This window comes from Danio aesculapii, chromosome 17 (genome assembly GCF_903798145.1).
Source record: "Danio aesculapii chromosome 17, fDanAes4.1, whole genome shotgun sequence".
Lineage (NCBI taxonomy): Eukaryota > Metazoa > Chordata > Actinopteri > Cypriniformes > Danionidae > Danio > Danio aesculapii.
Window position 1 is genome coordinate 32420215 of NC_079451.1, and position 20043 is coordinate 32440257.

The 20043-nt window shown below is 34.5% G+C and overlaps 2 protein-coding genes across 2 annotated transcripts in view; both read left to right on the forward strand.

Moving 5' to 3' along the window:
- The first annotated feature begins 206 nt into the window (after positions 1-206).
- On the forward strand, positions 207-7030 carry bnip4 (BCL2 interacting protein 4). Its single transcript, XM_056477544.1, has 5 exons — positions 207-417; positions 928-1075; positions 1164-1230; positions 6206-6435; positions 6521-7030. Exons 1-5 carry the CDS (start codon positions 375-377, stop codon positions 6564-6566), a joined length of 534 nt encoding a protein of 177 aa, XP_056333519.1. The 5' UTR covers positions 207-374; the 3' UTR covers positions 6567-7030.
- Positions 7031-9524: 2494 nt separating this feature from the next.
- The window catches only part of ebf3b (EBF transcription factor 3b), a 13130-nt gene continuing 2611 nt past the window's right edge, over positions 9525-20043 (forward strand). The window contains exons 1-14 of the mRNA XM_056476835.1: positions 9525-9774; positions 10936-11092; positions 11193-11256; positions 11346-11401; positions 12013-12086; positions 12182-12250; positions 14886-14967; positions 15061-15183; positions 15602-15730; positions 15964-16090; positions 16250-16338; positions 16890-16955; positions 19172-19328; positions 19418-19645. Coding sequence (XP_056332810.1) covers positions 9572-9774; positions 10936-11092; positions 11193-11256; positions 11346-11401; positions 12013-12086; positions 12182-12250; positions 14886-14967; positions 15061-15183; positions 15602-15730; positions 15964-16090; positions 16250-16338; positions 16890-16955; positions 19172-19328; positions 19418-19645 — 1624 coding nt within the window. The 5' untranslated portion in view covers positions 9525-9571. The remainder of the gene's footprint in view (positions 9775-10935; positions 11093-11192; positions 11257-11345; positions 11402-12012; positions 12087-12181; positions 12251-14885; positions 14968-15060; positions 15184-15601; positions 15731-15963; positions 16091-16249; positions 16339-16889; positions 16956-19171; positions 19329-19417; positions 19646-20043) is intronic.

Genomic DNA, 20043 nt, shown 5'->3' on the forward strand with positions numbered 1-20043 from the left:
CAATTTGTTGGAGGGAATGTGCTACTATGATGTGCAAAAATGACAAATTGTTTTGAGAAATGCATTAACTGTTGTGCAAATGTAAATAGTCTTGTGAGAGAACCTGTGTAATTCACGCATTCTGTATTCGCGCCAGAGTTTATATTCGACTCACGTAGGATGAAATGATTGGTTTCGCGACTGGCCAATCAGAGCGCAGCGTTAGTCTGTAAACAAAAGATTTCGTCAGTGTTTTCCAGGAGCGCGATATTGTCCCCTATGTTTTTCAGCACGTATAGCCTTTAGTCTACTGTCTTCTGTTCAGAAACAAACAAACAAGCAACATTAAGGAAACACTACATTCAGAGGAGTGAACAACATTGAAAAGAACAACAATGTCAACGCAAAAACTTATTCCTAAGGAGGAAAGTCTGCACGGTAAGTTGTGCAATTTGGCTCGATTAGATAATAAACCAGCATCAACAGCTACCGAAAACAACAGGGGTGTTAAAAGTAGCAGTGACCTGTTTATTCGTATTCCTGGTTTTTATACAAATCGTGTGTTTCTGTTATAACGTTAAATCTCAACAATGCAGAAGTCTGTGTCATACTGCCAAGTCAGCAGCTCCTTGTTTGCTAAAACAAACGCTTGCTCTATTTTTGTTAGTACAAATGTTTGTTGACGCACAAAAGGCGTTCACAGTGACCCCATATTCTCTCAACGAATTATATTGAGATTTATTGACTAACATACAAACGACATGACGGGTTTTGATCTTTTTTCGAGCTTTTTTTAACATCAAGGGTAATAAAGCATGTATGGTTAATGCAAATCTTTATCTGAAAGACGAAATAAGCTGTTCATTATTCTCTAAAAAGTGTTTATAAATGGAAGTTGCATCTCTCAAGACTTTGCTCTCAATACCTTTATTTTCTTATTCCATCCAGACTCATGGGTAGAGCTTCATTTCGATTCAAGTAGTGAACACAGCGAGGACACTCCAGCCCTGTCTGATATCATGGATCTGGAGAAAATGCTTCTGGAAGCACAGAGGGAATCCAGCAGTAGTTCACGAACAAGCTCTCACTGTAGCAGGTAGTGTGCAAACGTCCTAAAGACTTTTAGAGAAATTCAGTGATGATTCTAAATAAAGTGGCTTTTGTGATTTATTTCCTCCTTCTAGTCCCAGACGTGTCCAGACACCTCCCCTCATTAACACAGCTGTCTTCAACACACACACCATTGCACAGGTAAAATGAGGTTATAACTTTGCCATTATAAATAAAACCTTTCTAATATTGCATTATCTAGATGTTAATTTAACATTTGATAGTCATATTACATGCCCGTAGCCAGTGGGGTTCGGGTGGTTCGAACGAACCACACCCCACGGCCAAAAGGTCCAGAGTTTGTCCTTTTTATGTAATTTAATATTATATAATATATTTATTATATAATTAATATAATTATATTTAATATATATTGTAATAAAGTGTAATTTTAAATAACTATGGCCTCAAAGCCGCGAGTCACGTAACATAACCCACTGAGTGGTCATATTTGAATCTTTGATGCGACATCCATACCAAAGAGCTTAGAACTATGCTCTTTATCCATACAGAGTAACGCTATGGGTCGAAAAGAGAGGCAAAAAAGGCAGGCAACGGCGTCATTATCGCAAAATATTGAACATATGTTCAAAAAGACTGCCAAACAGGGTAAGGCTAAAGTTACGTACTTCCTAACAGATGAAAATCTGCCCCTAACCATGAGGTTCTAGGCTAACTGGCCGCATTAGCCGGGACATCCTGTATGTTTATTGACTTGTCCAGTACATTGCCTCCCTTTTCCCTAATTTTGACACTATTTTTTTAAAATAACTGTCCGACGAAGGCTTTAATGGCAAGCGGAGTCCTCAGCCGTCAGATGTCACTTCACAGCAAAAGGCGCTATTCCTGTCACGTGTGTTTATGAGGCTGTTAGCTCACTTCATTCATTTTATTCTGATCAGATATCCGATCGCTCAAACCACTTCAGAAGGTGATCTGTGATGCATTTCAGAGGAAACTGGACAGGTCTAGTAATTTTTAGACAAAATTAATATAAAGTCTGCCCTGCGCCTGGAACACCTGTAGGTGCGCTTTTACAGCCACAATTCTATTAAAACATGTTTACTATAAACATAAAACATGTTCTAACTTTTCAGACCATTAGCCAGGGGGGTTCGAAAGACCCACCCTCACTGACAAAGGTCCAGAATTTGTCCCATACATGAGCTCATTTGTCCTATTTTGACTGCTATGCCATCATAAGTAATGAAAATAATCTATCGAAAAAGGCTTTAAGACCAAACGGAATCCTCTGTCGGACTATAATCTGATGTAAGACAAGTCTTCTTTCACTTCTGTATTGTTTTTAAACAGAGAAAACATTTTACAGGTAACTTTATTCTAAATCTTGGACCTTATTTCTGAAATAAAAATGAGCAATAAAAAGGTGTGAAGCACCAAAAGCTGACCATATTAAATTAACTTGAATATATTTTGGCTGTTGTTGATATCCAGGAATTTTCAATTGTACTTTATTTTACCAAAGAGACTAGAAAAATTCAGAAGAATTCATTATAATTGTTTTATTATTATTATTATTATTAGTAGTAGTAGTATTATTATTAATATTATTATTATTAATATTATTATTTAAATGTTTTAATTCTTTTTTATTGAAATGGCCAAATTGTGACTGAGGACAGTTGAATGTGCTGGCCACTTTGTTTTTTGTCTAATAAATTATAGTAGGCTACAGTTTTTTTACTTTAAAACTTTAACAGATTGCTATTTTTTCCTAATGATATATGATGTAATAAATTTGTGTTTTAAAAATTAGCCTTGTTTAAATTTTTTTTATTGCAATTTCTTAGGTAATATTTTTAGTACATGATTAAAGTGTGGTTCACTAAAATGCAGTATTTAAATCTTATAGGATTAATTAATTAATATTTTATCCATAACCCACAGTAAATAAAGATACTTAGTAGTTACATAAAAAGCAACAACATGCAAATAAAAAGACCTTAGCCTTTAATTTTTTTCATAGGATTGCGTATTAGATTAGTTCGTTAGATTAACAACACAGACTGATTTTATAGCACCAGGTTAAACTTTCTGACTCCTTTATGGTAATCAAATACATTGAAAATAAATACAGGCCACAACTGAACATTAAGGATGATCTCCAAAATTAAACCAATAGACTTGTGCTAAATTAAATAAATAAAATTAAAACATCCTTAGCATGGAGTCCTGTATAAGACTAAAATTTTATTCAAAATGGTTTTTAAAAAAAGTCTTAAACTTAAAAAGTCATACATTTGAAATAGTGACCTGCAGAAACCATGGTTGTGATGTTCTATTCCACTATGGATTTTTAGAAATATCTGTTTTACAATACATGACTCTCTCTTTTTTTTGTACTATCATGGCCACATCAAAATGAGTAGACTATAAAGTATTAATTATCAAGCCAAAAAATGTCAAATCCAATTATGTATATACTACTATTTTTTATAAAAGAATATGTGCAAATAAACATACACACTTTTGTCTTTGCAAACTTTTTGTCTTTGCATTAACTTGTGTTGTATTCCAGTTTTTCTCAGTCGCTTTGGTACATTTCTCAGATTTAAAATTTACAAAACAGTAAGTGCATTTCTCAAAACAACACACACAAATAGCAAAACATGGATTACCTGCAAAAGCCAGTCTCTTGCTTAAAGAGATGCAAATGTTTGAATAACAGTAAGTTCATGACATGTTAAATATATAGTATATTCTGCTGGTTTTAAACATACAGAATAATAAATAGTTATGTAACAACCATAACATTACCATTATGTCTGAGGACATCTTTGATTAGCTTTTTATTACCTACACCAAATGTTGACTAATGAAGGTACAGTTATAACAACTATTTATTTGTTAGACTACTTTATTGTCAAACCATGTTGCATACAAATGCATTCAACAGACTTATATGACAGTGTATTGCTGTAGAAGACAAATAAAACATGAGACATGTGTTTAGAAAGAGTATAGTTTATTTTGTTTGACCTGCAAACTTATCTAAACAAGATAAACTTTCAGAAAACGGCACGGAAACATTATAATGCGCGCGCTCATGAATATAACCCGCGGTTGTCTTCAACGGTTGTCTTCAATAGTCCTTCTTTGCTCAACAACTCTGCTGAAAAACAAAGCAAAACATTACAACAGCCAGACATAGAGTTAAAACATTACAGTTACCATGGTTTCTATTTTAAACTATAGTAAACTAAAGTTTGAAACTATAGTTTAAAATAGACGATGAGTGGGCCTCGCTGCTCCCACCCACCATAACCCTCGCAGCGGGGTCCCACTACCGGCCTCCCGTGTTTCCCTGAGGGTCCTCACGGCTTGTATTGATCCCTGCCTAGGGTTCACAAGCCGCCTCGCCCCAGGGAGTGCACGAGCTAACCGGGCGCCAGTCCGTGCCAGTGTTCACTGGAATGTTGCTCGGCGGCACATTTCGAGCAACAAACACGTAATATTCTTCGCGATATTGCGTTTATGTACGCAAACCGCAAGGAACTACAGCACAGACGGGCCCGAGTGAAGCTTCACGAAGCGGACTTCGTGAGATTGGCGTGGCTCCACTCGTACCGTCAGGTATTGAACTCACCTTGGTCAAGTACAACAGCAACACCGAGCGAACTGACAAGGCTGAGAGAGAACCGACAAGCTTTATAGGAATGCAGATGCAAATGTTTACAATGCGACGTCACTGCTGTGAGTCTCGTTGTCATGGTGAGCGCTGAAGAGAGCACATCTCATTGGAGCACTGAACACAGAAGGGAATTTCCGTCACGGCGAGTTGCGTTCGGCGGTGGACAAAAACATATTAAATATATTGAATATATATTTTTACATTTTTGGGGCTGTGTAATATTCTGGGATGCAGTAGAATATGGAGACAGATGAATGTAGATGAGACTAGAAAGATTCAGAACAATTCATTATTATTATTATTATTATTATTATTATTATTATTATTAATAATAATAATAATAATAATAATAATAATAATAATAATAATATTTATATGTTTTAATTATAATTTTTTTATTGAAATGGCCAAATTGTGACTGAGGACAGTTGAATGTGCTAGCCACTTTGTTTTTTTGTCTAATAAATTATAGTAGGCTACAGTTTTTTTACTTTAAAACTTTAACAGATTGCTATTTTTTCCTAATGATATATGATGTAATAAATTTGTGTTTTAAAAATTAGTCTTGTTTAAAAAATGTTAATTGCAATTTTTTAGGAAATATTTGTATTACATCATTAAAGTGTGGTTATGATGACATCTGACTAGTTAATCCAGCAAAACAATTCACTAAAATACAGTATTTAAATCTTATAGTTAACTAGAAACTGCAGGTGTATTACTGCAAAAAGGTCCACTTTTTGAGAAAAAAAGAACCACCCCTTTCACCAGGCTGGCTACGGGCCTGCTATTAAAAATAAGGAAGAAGGTTAAGCCAAGTCTAAACTAAATATTTAGTCTAAATATCTAAAAATTCTTATATCAAGAAGCATTTTCTAGACAAGCAAAACATAATGTCTTGTTTTAAGAAATAATATGCCAAAATGAAGTGAGTTTTTCCTTAAAACAAGCAAAATAATCTCCCAATGAGGTAAGCCAAATAATCTTATATCAAAAGAAAAGACAAGATTATTTTGCTTACCCCATTAGCAAATTATTTAGCTTGTTTTAAAGAAAAACTTACTTAATATTAGCATATTATTTCTGAAAACTAGCCATTATGCTTTGCTGGCCTAGAAAATGCTTCTTGATATAAGAATTTTTAGATATTTGGACTAGAAAGAAGACAAAAACTAAAAGCAATTTTTGCAATGTAATCTATGTAAGAAAATCATTTTTGCAGTGTAAAAGTTTGTCTTTTATTGTTATTTATGTTCATCTTTTTTCTAAAAAATAAGTAATATTTCTGAAAATTGGTTGATTTGCCCCAAAATGACCCAGATCTAATTTTCCCACCATGTGTACACCTGTAAACATGCTTTTATAAAAGAGAATCACACACTAACAGAGTTTGATTAGACATCAGTAGTAGTAAAATGAGCAATAATCTGAACGCATTGTTAACCTTTCCACCTTCTCTTCTAGGGGGAAGTTGTGCCGGAGAGCAAACAGGAAGCCGAAGCTGTCGCAAGGATCAGTGACTGGTCCAGTCGGCCAGAAAACATACCACCCACAGCATTTATTATTAAACGGCCAAAGCGGAACAGAAAATGCAACACTAACACAGACAAAGATGACAAGGAGATCGACAAAGACTTGCTGAAGTTACTGCTGCCTTCTCTGGTGTTGACACACATCCTCATGCTTGGATTGGGGTGAGACAATTGTGCGTTTATAAAGCCTGACGTCTTGTTTATCACTCTTTTGTTCACTCCTGCTATTTTTAATCTGTCTCTGCAGGATCTGTATTGGACGGCGCCTCTCAGCCCAGTGCTCTGCTATCTGAATCGACTGATAAAAGTGTGTGTCAGTGTCACTCTGTGAGATCCTCTCTAGAAAAAGCCTCACAGCCTTTTTGTTTCCCTCCAAGAGATGTAAGAGAACACTGTGAAAATATGATGAGAGACAGAAACTCTCAGCATTGTTTTTCTTTGGTTCTCCTTCGGGGACTTTGGTTCAGAATTGATAAATAATAATCCCGTCCGTAAGGGTATCGGATTAGATTAACCAGGAAATAGGCCTGATAGATTTCAGATTTTTAAAATATTGTTACTATAAAAGCATGAGGATTACTACATTTTTTAAACATTTAATGGCCAGGTCACATTATAGTCCCTTCAAGTGACTAATGGAAAATGTAAATCTTTATTTAACAGAATATTCAGAGTTGTATAAAAACATATTCTGATGTTTTTTTTTTCTAATATGACATGCTATAAAAAACAATAAACTGTGCTGCCGAAATAATAATCTTCCAATTAATTTATGCTTAAAACTTTTCACTTTTTTGCATCTAAGTAAATACAAATGGCTACACTTATTATTTATCAATTATCTTATTTTATCAATTTTCTCAGAGATCTTATTTTGAATTAATTGGTGGACAGTTCCAGGTACAGAATATTAACCGTTTCACTCTCTTTAGGTGTAATGCCAAAAAATGCATCCCCTCATTCGACAGTATATGGTTGGGGTTAGGATTAGGAGGTGGGAGGTGTGGCCTTCTACAATACAATACAAAACAAAACAGGTGTGACACTTCAATGTACGATGCATGATCTAGCACCGAGATGCCCAAACTAGGGCTTGCGGGCCAAAGTTGGCCCATGGAAACCTTGGATTTGGCCCGCCATCCCATCTGAGATGAGAGGAAGAAGGATGAGGATGGTTTAGAGATTGATTAGAGATTTAGTTTGTTTGTTTTAATGTTTAAAATGAACTGGAGTTAAATGCTTCAATTAAATATTGTTTTGCCAGTACTGGGTTGTGGCTGGAAGGGCATCCGCTGCGTAAAACATATGCTGGGAAAGTTGACGGTTCATTCCACCGTGGCGACCCCTGATTAATCAAGCGACTAAGTCGAAAAAAAATGAATGAATGAATTAAATATTGTAAATTTATTTAGCTTAAGTTTTCATACTGTCACCTGATGGATTGAGGACAATGTAGAGACATTGGTGAGTAAATCAAGCCAAAGGCAGATTCTGCTTGACTAGTGTATTCAGCACTGAAGTGCACTGTTAACTGTTGTTATAAGTTTTTATTGCAATGAGTTATCATTTTAAATGTTATACTGCATTAGTTAATACAATTTAAAGTAATGTTTTTTCAACTTATTTTTTAATATTATGAAATATATTAGAAAATTACCCATGGCAACTTTAATGTTATATAGTTTGGTAGATTTACCTTTGGCCCATGGCTTATAATGATATTTGATTTTTGGCCCTTTATACGAAAAAGTTTGGGCACCCCTGATCTAGGAGGAGTGCATTACAGCTAAATAGTATTGTGTTTTGTACTGGCCTTTTGTGGACACCAGGTGGCGCTTTGGTCCAATATTTCCAAGGCTTTCTGCTTTTTTTGGAATTGACTGTTCAAATAAATCAATAACTTCTAATAATTAATAAATGTAAAGGTAAACCATAGATGTTTTTTTAAACAGTCAGCAGCAGTTATATAATTTACAGCAACATGGATTTTCTCCACTGCGTTTCTAATGTATAAACAATTTCTAAGAAACATTGCAGGTGTTTATGGTTATTTGTCACATAAATTAACTTCACAGCATTGAAATGATTAAACTCATGATGTTCTAAAGTGCTTCTGAATATAAATTTTAGACCTTAACTTACAAGAAATATGAAGAGTCATATGTAAACATTGAATATACATTTGCACTTATTAAACCCCCAGAATTATTAGCCCCCTGTTTTCCCCCCAATTTCTGCTTAACAGAGAGAAGATTTTTTTCAACACATTTCTAAACATAATAATAACTCATTTCTAATAACTGATTTATTTTATCTTTGCCATGATGACAGTACATAATATTTTACTAGATATTTTTCAAGACACTTCTATACAGCTTAAAGTCACATTTAAAGGCTTAACTAGGTTAATTAGGTTAACTAGGCAGGTTAGAGTAAATAGGCAAGTTATTGTATAACAATGTTTTTTTTTGTAGACTATCGAAAAAATACATAGCTTAAAGGGGCTAATAATTTGATCTTATAATGTTTTTTAAAAAAAAATTTAACTGCTTTTATCCTAGCCGAAATAATGCAAATAAGGTTTTCTCCAGAAGAAAAAAAAAATTATCAGAGATACTGTGAAAATTTCCTTGCTCTGTGAAACATCATTTGGGAAATATTTAAAAAAGAAAAGAAAAAATCAAAGGAGGGGCTAATAATTCTGATTGCAACGGTATGATATGCAGATAATGCGTTATTTAAAATTATAACACAAGTGGAGCACATTATATAGCATATGTAAGCAGCTTAAAATTGAGACACATCAGATCTGAAGAAAAACTGTAAATAAAATAACTCTCAGAAACATAATCGCAAAGGGAACTCTTTTAAATAAGACTAATAATAATGTTATAAACGGCCGTCGGTTGATAATTTAAAAATAGAAAAAATAGAAATAGCCTATAAAATTACAATTAAAACTAACACTTTACTAAGAAGCTTATCAGTTACAGAACGAGCAGTATAGCCTATTTATTAATATTTGGCAATCTTATTTAATAAGCATTAGTTAATTTTTATTTCATCTTACTTTCATTTAGCATAATATTTACTAATGCATTTTTAAAATCAAAAGTCGTATAATGGTAACTATTAAATCATTAGAAATAGTTTTAATGTTAACGAATATATTTAACTTGTGTTTAACTAATGTTGGAAGGTTCCAAAATGTTCCTATTAACGTCTTATTATTTATTTATTTATTTATTTATTTTTAATGCGGCGCTCCGTTTAAAAATTCCAAGTTTAAGCTTGATTGATGTTGTGCGTCACAGCCACGCCCATATACCATTTTACTACATCCATCAACTCCTATTCTCCTGCGGATTGTCTTACGGCGGTCCTGAGGGAGAAGGAAGCTCGACATCCGCCGATCTCTAAGATGAAGCAGGAGGTCAGAGGGGCATCTGTAGGGTCAGCGGGCTCATGGCTGCACACACTCAGCAGTCTCTCCACGCAGAGGTAAGAAGATGAACGCACTTCTATCCTGTTTTACACTTTCATGAACAACTTCATTCGTAAGATGGAGAAACGCAAGTTTACAGAATTTGCTTTGTGTTTGTCAGCGTCATTATGATTGCTTTTATGAAAATGGTTAGGTCCCACATTATATTAAATGGCTTTAAGTAAGAAGTAAATAAATGAGGCACAATGTTTTGTGTTGCTGTATTGCAAAACATATTAGCAATTTATTTTTTACATGTAGCCTGTAAACATGTTCTTTGCAATAAAATAAAAGCAAACATATGCAAAACTATACTTGCAAATTGCTTGGGCATTTTTAATTAAAATTACAGGGTAATTACATGTACATCGAATGAAATACAGACACCATTTAATGAAGAGTGACTATTTTTGCTGCTGTTTTATTAATTATTCAGTTTATTATTGTTTGATTTACTCAGTTGAGACTAGAGAGAGGTTTGGTGGATATGCTAAAGCATGATTAACAATTTAAACAGGTTATTATATTAAAATGAGTTTAATTAAAGGTTAGTATACTTAAATGACACTTAATATAAATAGAGACATCCTCTCTTTCTCTGCAGATGTCATGTATTATGTATGGATTTAACTAAAATTCTACTATTTATTGTTTTTATAACAGTTTTTGTATTAAATTGTTGAGTTTTTGGTGAAAATTCGTGGATTTTAGTTCTACTTAAGCTAAAACACTGGTTAGGGTTAGGTTTGTTTACTTTTATTTTTATTTTACATTTAGAAAAAAATTCACAAGCTAGTAGATTATTGTATAAATATTAATTCACACTTATATTAATAAGCTAAATACTAGTTGCAAAATATCTACTAAAATAGTATACTGTAATCATGGGAAAAGACAACAAAAGTTAGTCATTAAAACTATATTATATTTAAAGAAAATATTTTAATAAATTAAAAATTGAATAAATTAAAATGAAATTAAAATAATTTTGACTTCAACTACATAGAGGTTTTTCATTAGATAAGGGATAAATTAGGTATCTTAATTTTTCTCTTAAGTAACTCTTATTGGAATTCAATATAACTATGGGATCCAGTTTGCTATAGAAAGTTTGCTTCTGTCAAACTTTGTGCAAATGATTTAAATTTAAATGACTTTAAATTTTCTGTTCTTGGCAGAGATGTTGGTCTTGCCCGAGCACACTTCGAGAAACAGCCGCCTGCAAACCTGCGCAAGTCAAACTTCTTTCACTTTGTTTTGGCTTTATATGACAGTCAGGGTCAGTCTGTGGAAATAGAGCAAACCGCATTTGTGGATTTTGTTGAAAAAGACAAGGTGAGGAGAAATGTGGAAAAAATCTAACATGACATTTGAAGAATTAAAAAATGAGAAGAGCATATATCGATTTGTCCATTAATTTATGTAATTGATTTAGGAACCAGTGAGTGAAAAAACAAACAATGGAATCCATTACAAACTTCAGTTACTCCACAATAATGGTGAGCACTTTATAAATTACCAATGTTTTAAATGAAATATGAATGATGTTCAGTGCTGATCTTGCGCTATTTATTATATTGCTTTTTAGGTGTCAGAACAGAGCAAGATCTCTACATCCGTTTGATAGACTCTGTGACCAAACAGGTAAAACATTGTATTTACTTTAATATTTCTTAGGACTTTACTTTTAGTGCTAAAAGTTTGTATTAGTTAAGGAGATATATATATATATATATATATATATATATATATATATATATATATATAAAATCCTTCAGTTTTTTCTTTTTTGATGAATGATACTGTGGATGATTAAAGATTTAATGATTACACTTTACAATAAGCTTGTATTAGTTAGTTAATGTATTTACTAACATGACCAAACATACATTTATTACAATATTTATTTATCTTTATTAGCATGAGGTAATGAAAATAAAGTTGTTAATTGTTAGTTCATGCAACTCACAGTGCATTAACTAATGCTAAAAATGAATTTGGATTGTGTTAATGCATTAGTAAATGTTAACCTATGATTAAAAAATGCTACACTAGTATTGTTCATTCTTATGTCATGTTAATAAATACATTAACTAATGAAACCTTATTGTGAAGTGTGACTGATAAGTAACATATTCAGGAATAGAGCTCATAGAGATAACATTCATACTGAAATATAAAATTATTACTACCTAAAAGATTACTAGATATATACTTATTTTGCATTTACATAAAATTAATCTGCTGTTTCTTAGGCAATTGTGTTTGAAGGTCAGGATAAAAACCCTGAGATGTGTCGTGTTCTTCTCACACATGAGACAATGTGCAGGTGACTTGTGTCTCTAACTTGTGTGTTTGTTTTAATTGCTGCATATTTTACAGTTGATAATGAAGTAATAATTGTGTGTCCGTGACTTTTTACAGCCGATGTTGTGATAAAAAAAGCTGTGGAAACAGGAATGAAACACCATCAGACCCCGTCATTATTGACAGGTAGGACAATCATTTCAGTTCTGTAAAATTTAAATTGAATAATAAAATCTGTCATAAGTGATATTTATTTAAATAGGAGATTTATATATCAGGCGTCACGGTGGCGCAGTAGGTAGTGGAGTTTGCATGTTCTCCCCGTGTTTGCGTGGGTTTCTTCTGGGTGCTTCGGTTTCCCCCACAGTCCAAAGACATGTGCTATAGGTGAATTGGGTAAAAACTAAATTGGCCGTAGTGTATGTGTGTGAATGAGTGTGTATGGATGTTTCCCAGTGTTGGGTTTCGGCTGAAAGGGCAGCCGCAGAGTAAAACATATGCTGGATAAATTGGCAGTTCATTCCGCTGTGGCAACCCCGATTAATAAAGGCACTAAACTGAAAAGAAAATGAATGAATTTAGATATTACCTGAATCTGTTTAAAAAAATGACAGATATGACCAGTTTTTATTTATTTATGGTTTGCTAGGATACAGTATTTGGCCAAAATACAATTGTGTATTACTGTAATTTGAAGGTTTAAAAAAAAATTTTGAAAATCGGTTTTAGAGTTGTTTAGTGCAATGCACATTAAGTAATTACCACATAACTTAATCATTTTGTGTTGGGACTACATGATGGAAATGCATTTTTTACAGTGTGGAATAAGTACAAACAAACAAATAAAAAAAACTAAATATTGAAAAAATTGACTTTAAATGTAGTGCAATGCACATTACCAATCAACATTTGTATTTTGATATATTTAAACTATGAAATTTACGAAATGTATTTATGGCTTAAAGAGCCCATATTATACATGAAATAGGGTCATATTTAGGTTGTAAGGGTCTCCAACAACAGTCTAATATGCATGCAAGGTCATAAAACACTTTTATGGTCTTATAATCTGCATTTATTTTTACCTAATTATCCCAGCGACTCCCATATGAATCGTTCAGCGATTCATTTGTTCCCAACCCCCTCCTCAGCGCGAAGCTAATCTGCGCTGATTGGACCGATGACAGCCTGCTGCGATTGGTCGACAGTGACAGGCTTCAGCGCGAGACAGAGTGAAATGCCCAGCTGGTAATCAACTATATAAAAGTAGTCACAGTGCATACACGCTTCATAGTGTAAGGCTTTTTTCACACACACACAACCCTCCTCAGAAGAACTGGGGAGATCGACGCGAGTCTCTCTCTCTCCCTCTCCCTCTCTCTCTCTCACACACACACACAACGCTCCTCAGAAGAACTAGGGAAAGCGACGCGAGTCTCTCTCTCTCTCTCTCTCTCTCTCTCTCACACACACACACACACAACGCTCCTCAGAAAAACTAGGGAAAGCGACGCGAGTCTCTCTCTCTCACACACACACACACACACACAACGCTCCTCAGAAGAACTAGGGAAAGCGACGCGAGTCTCTCTCTCTCTCTCTCTCTCTCTCTCTCACACACACACACACACACAACGCTCCTCAGAAGAACTAGGGAAAGCGACGCGAGTCTCTTTCTCTCCCTCTCCCTCTCTCTCTCTCTCTCTCTCACACACACACACACAACGCTCCTCAGAAGAACTAGGGAAAGCGACGCGTCTCTCTCTCTCTCTCTCTCTCTCTCACACACACACACACACACAACGCTCCTCAGAAGAACTAGGGAAAGCGACGCGAGTCTCTCTCTCTCTCTCTCTCTCTCTCTCTCTCTCTCTCTCTCTCTCTCACACACACACACACACACACACACACAACGCTCCTCAGAAGAACTAGGGAAAGTGACACGAGTCTCCTGTCTCCTAGCTTACGATCGATCGCCATAGCAACGACAAACGGCAGTGGAACACGAGCTCACAAAAGCCTTTAACGTTAAATCCGTAAACAAAGCGGCACGCGTCGCGTTTTTAACGTGGCTTACATGTGATAAGAGAATATAAAGAGTAACCGCGTGTACTGTACCAGGTTAACAACTCATCTTTGGGTAGAGACTGTCAATATTATCCATCTGAGCACAGCGTGACTTCATTCGACCGGCGGCGTCTGTGTGTGTGTGTCTAGTGTTTTTTCTGTGTTAGTGGGCGGGGCCGCAGGTTTCAAATCTCCCTGGTTTGCGCGCGTACCTACTGGCGAGGCTTGTGTTTCGTGGCTGCGTCATCGCGAAACACCTAATGACTCGTTATCAAGACGACTCGTTTGAAGCACTATGAGTCGACTCTTTTATAGATGAATCAATAGTTTTAAACACTGTACACTTACAGATTTAAGCCTTAGCTGGATATTTCACTTCACTTAGAGCTGTGTTACACACTACATGGAAGGGCATTTTCAAAAACCCATAATATGGGCTCTTTAATATTTGCCTATTATTCTGATGATTTTTGGCATGAAAGAAAAAACAATAATTTGACTCATACAATCTATTTTTAGTTATTGCCAAAAATATGCAACAATATTTTTAGTTTTGTGGTCCAGGGTCACAATTATGTATCATTTATATTCTTTCATCTCTTCAGATCTCGCTTTTTGTCTTTTTACATCATTTTCTCAGTGACTCTTTTTCTCCATACCCTGATTCACACACACCTTCACACATTTGTAGTGCAAAGTTATCTGTCTTGCCCTTAAAATAATGCCCATTTGCTTTTTATTACATGCTTATTAGATTCTTCTTGAAGTTTTTTCTCAAATGTAATCAAAATTGCCTGAAGAACGCAGGAAACCCGCGAGACACACGCCGTTTCCAGGTACACACACATATTTTGTATAAACACAATGGACGCTGAATTAGTATAATATCTTTCTGTGCATTTTTTAGTAAAAGTTTCTGTGCATCGCAGGTGCTGGTCTCCACCACAGCCTGTGTTAAAGGCCACATTCTAGCTATTTCGGATAACATATTTGTCCACAACAATTCAAAGCATGGAAGAAGAGCAAGACGATTTGAGTTGATTGAAGGTACAGCAATCAAACATATTTGCAACTTTGGAATTTATTTAATTTATAGAACTGGAAAAATTGATTCAAATGCAGTTAAAGGAAGAATGCAGTACAAATCTGTCTTCAAATGACAATATACAGTTAAATGCATTCTATCAATAAAAGAGAAACAAATAAAAGCAATAAAAATCATTAATTAGTAATCTGGTTTTGCTAATGATCCCTTTATAAATTAAAAAAATAAATAAAAATTATATATATATATATATATATATATATATATATATATATATATATATATATATATATATATATATATATATATATATATATATATATATATATATATACACACATATATACATATATATTTATTGATTGATTGATTTATTGCAGTCATTTGTACTCTGTGTCTGTAATGTGCAATCCCTGTGTGTAGAGATCCCCTGCATTAAGGCCATCAGTCCGAGTGAAGGCTGGACTTCAGGTGGAGCGTCAGTGATTATTATCGGAGATCAGTTCTTCAGTGGCCTACAGGTGGTTTTCGGAACAATGCTGGTCTGGAGTGAGGTGTGTATTAAAGAATAACTAAAAATACTTTTTCTTTTATTTTAGACTTTTAATTCCACGTATTCACTGTCTTATGTTACAGACAGATTTGCATTGCATTTGTTTTTAATCTTAATCTTAACATATGATGCAATGCATAAAAATTGAGGCTCTGTTAGAATGAGATCTGCAGGTGATGATGAAGTAAAGTTAATCTGTTTTCTTCTGAATTCTTTCATTTTTTGTTGTTGTAGGTGATCACACCGCATGCGATTCGAGTGCAGACTCCACCTCGTCACATCCCTGGGGTTGTAGAAGTCACATTGTCCTACAAATCCAAACAGTTTTGCAGGGGAGCTCCAGGACGCTTCGTTTACACTGGTGACCATTTTTGAGTTTGCACTGAACAATGACTAGATTTAGAGAACTCTTTCTATTTTTAGACATATGTGAAAATAAATAAATTGTATACTTCTTTGTACGTAATGCCTTTTTGGAAGCCTTTCACATTTATTGTTGCTTTCCCCCCCCCTGTTTTAGCTTTAAATGAGCCAACTATTGACTATGGGTTCCAGCGGCTGCAGAAGGTCATTCCTCATCATCCTGGCGATGTAGAAAGACTGCCAAAAGTAAGCAAAAATTTTGACAAAGTTGATTTTACACTGTGAATACTTGTTGGGACCTTTGAAATCAATTTACTTCCTAACTATTTTAACTACTCTACATTTTGTTTTAAGTGTTTGGGTTTTTTCAGAGGTTGAAGATGTTCTGAAGTAATGTTGTGAATTACATAATATAATGGTCAAGCTTTACAATAAGGTTATGTTGTGTAATGTATTAACACAAACAAACAAGAAACATACATTTAATACAGTATTTATTCATCTTCGTTAACACTAGTTCATTGTTAGTTCAAGTTAATGCACAGTGAATCAACTAATGTTGAAGTATGGATTTGGATTTTAGTAATGCATTGTTGAACTGTGATTAATAAACTTAAATTAAAATAACTTCATTCTGTGAATATACTCGTAGGGCCCTTTGAAACTCGTTTATTTCCTAGCTAACTCCATTTGAACTACTCTAGGTCCCGTTTTAAATGTTTAATTGAACTTCATCTTCATATCTGACTTCATAACTCATGAGCTCAGGATTTTGCTTGTTTGTTTTTGACTATCAGGAGGTCTTACTGAAGAGAGCAGCTGATCTCATAGAGACATTTTATGGAGTCCCTTATAACAACCAGGTAAACAACATTTTCAATTTGTATTTTTATTGCTGTAACTGATTAGTTAGTTATGCAAATAAACACTGAACGGAAGTAATCTCATTTCTGTGCTTCTACAGAGCTCTTCAGTAAGGTTCAGGAATAAAAACATAATTCATTTTCTCTAAAGCAGTGGTTCTTAAACTGTGGTACGCATACCACTAGTGGTACACAGGCTTCTTTATAGTGGTACGCGGAGGAATCACTAAATAATTAAAGTAAAAAAATGAACACACTTTTAACCCTTTAATGTGTACAATAACACAGATGTGATCAGTAAATTGATTTTAATGGGCTAAACCGTTTATTTTATTTTCCATTTTCTAATGTTTATGTATTCTATAATTTTAAGCTAATTTCCTCCCCATATTTGAAACGATTGTTGGGGGGTGTATCCTGTATTTTTATATCCCAATGTTGAATGTTAAAGTTTAATGACTTTTTTTTGACCCGCAAAGTCTACTCTAATTTCTAGATCTAATTTCTAATTTAAATAAGTAAATCCAATTCATATATTTAAAATACAAGTTAATGTTTAGATTTCAAAGATGTCAAATGTGACATTATGACAAATGTCATAAATACACGTAACGTACAATTTTAAAATTTATCAAAAAGAGTTTATATATGAATATGATGACATATAGCCTATATTTCTGAGGTCCAAGGAACATTTTCAGGTTTTGATGAAAAGGCTACTTTATGATAATACTTTACATTTAAGTACAGCAGTTTACTTTTTAAGAACGGTGCCATTTTAATTAACATTTAAAAGCACATCTTAATTTAAACATTGACATTTTATTTATTTATTTTTTTGTCTGTAAGCACAGTACAGTGTTAATGTTTAAACTATTTATAATGGTTAAAGTGGCTGACGATGATACATTTTCAAAATATTCCGAATTAATCTGTCAAGTTTTTGAACTGTGCAGAGCTGTAGCTGCTTAATTAGGCCTGCTACGTTACTTTATTTCAAAATCGGGCATTATGGTGGTACTTGGAGAGATTTTTCTGAGGTGGTACAAGAAAGTTTGAGAACCACTGCTCTAAAGTTCCTGGAGAGCCACAACTCTGCACAGTTTTGCTCCAACCCTAATCAAACACAGCTGATCCAACTAATCAAGGTGTTCAAGACTACTAGACACTACTAAGCAGGTGTGAGTTGGAGGTGGTTGGAGCTAAACTATGCAGAGCTGCGGCCCTCAAGGAATTGAGTTTGAGACCATTGCTCTAAAGGGCGATAAAGGATAATTGTAATCAATGAATGATAAACATTTTGTTTTAGATTTGAGGTTGTTAATCGATTGATTATGCATTTGTTGTACTCATCTGTTCACATGAATTTATTTTTTAAACAATCATATTTAATAGCAGATTTCATGCAGAAAAAACACATTACTCATAATTCACAGAGAACTTTCCACCATGAATAAATTATTACATTTACATTTAGTCATTTAGCAGACGATTTTGTTCATAATGACTTACGATCGAGGAGGCAATCAGTGATTCAATAAGAAGAGGCAATACACTTAAGAACTGCTAATTATACAAAGGAACTGTTAGTGCTCAGAGTATTAAGTGTTATGAGGGGGGAGTGGGGTTTTTTTCTAAGAGAGAAGAGCGTTTCTACAGGTGGTTTGTCAAGCCTACTTACCTGTGTGAACCTCACTTCATAAATGCATTCTTTTTTTAGATGTTGAGTGATCATAAGTATATCTGGTGCAAATGTGCAAAACTAGTGCAAGTGTCGGTTTAAAATGACAGAGAGATGAAACAGTGTGTTTTCTACAGGTGGTTTGTCAAGCCCACTCACCTGTATGAACCTCACTTGATAAATGCAATTATTTTTTTAAAGATGTTGAATGATCGTAAAAAAAGTGTCTGGTGTAAATCTGTTGCAAGTGTCGGTTTAAAATGCCAGCGAGATGAAAGATTGTGTTTTCTACAGGTGGTTTGTCAAGCCCACTCACCATTGAATAATATGAGATATTTCTGTTGTCCCTAATTCTATTGTTTTTGTATGCTTCTTGCAGTTTTTTTACCTCCAAAAAAGCCGCAGAGTTCAAACTCAGGCTTTTACCGTTGTCTTTTTGTTCATGGAATATAATGCTTTACTGAATATATAAAAAAATTAATGGTGACAAATTGCTTCTGAAAAAGTGTTGCATTGTATATGTACCTGACAACAGGAAATCATTCTGAAGCGTGCATCTGACATAGCCGAGGCAATAAACAGCATCCCTCGAAACCCATCGCACACAAATCCACACGGGATGATGGCTGTAAACCCCTATGATGGACAGTTAAGCTCGAACACAGAGGTTTCCCAGCAGGATGCAGAACGAGGTATGCTGAATGTAAAATACGCATGTGATTATGCTATATGTGGACCAGTTGTTTGTTTCAATAAATGTATCTCTCATTATCTCTTTCAGTGGGTTACAACAGGAGTTCAAACGATGCCTTTATTGCAGGCAGCACATCCCAACAGTCTGAATTCACCAACACGTGCATGAATGGACACACACATTCACACTCAAACACACACCTGTCCATGGCCGGACACACACAAACACACACACGCCCCACTGTGCCAAACTTCTCTATGGCTGCCACACAAGCATTTAAAGACAGTCCCACAGAGGACACACAGCATTATATAGGTAAGAACATATTTTTTCATCTTTCTGTGACTCCTTTAACCAACAAAACATTTAGAATAAAAATATCTAATCATTTATTAAATAGCCAATATTTGAAGTTTATCTTAAAAAAATGTATACATCCAAAATATTCAGTCATTCATTTATTTTATTTTCTGCTCAGTCCCTTTATTAATCAGGGGTCGCCACGGTGGAATGAACCACCAACTTATCCAGCATATGTTTTACACAGCGAATGCCCTTCCAGTTGCAACCCAACACTGGGAAACATCCATACACTCTTGCATTCACACACATACACTACCGACAATTAAAGAGCCCATATTATACATGAAATAGGGTCATATTTAGGTTGTAAGGGTCTCCAACAACAGTCTAATATGCATGCAAGGTCAAAA

Bases quoted from the DNA above. Each gene is read 5' to 3' on its own strand.
- bnip4 (XM_056477544.1), top strand. From the start codon at position 375: ATGTCAACGCAAAAACTTATTCCTAAGGAGGAAAGTCTGCACG. The intron at 1,231-6,205 runs GTAAAATGAGGT...CTTCTCTTCTAG, and splicing joins ACACACACACCATTGCACAG to GGGGAAGTTGTGCCGGAGAG. The intron at 6,436-6,520 runs GTGAGACAATTG...CTGTCTCTGCAG, and splicing joins ATCCTCATGCTTGGATTGGG to GATCTGTATTGGACGGCGCC.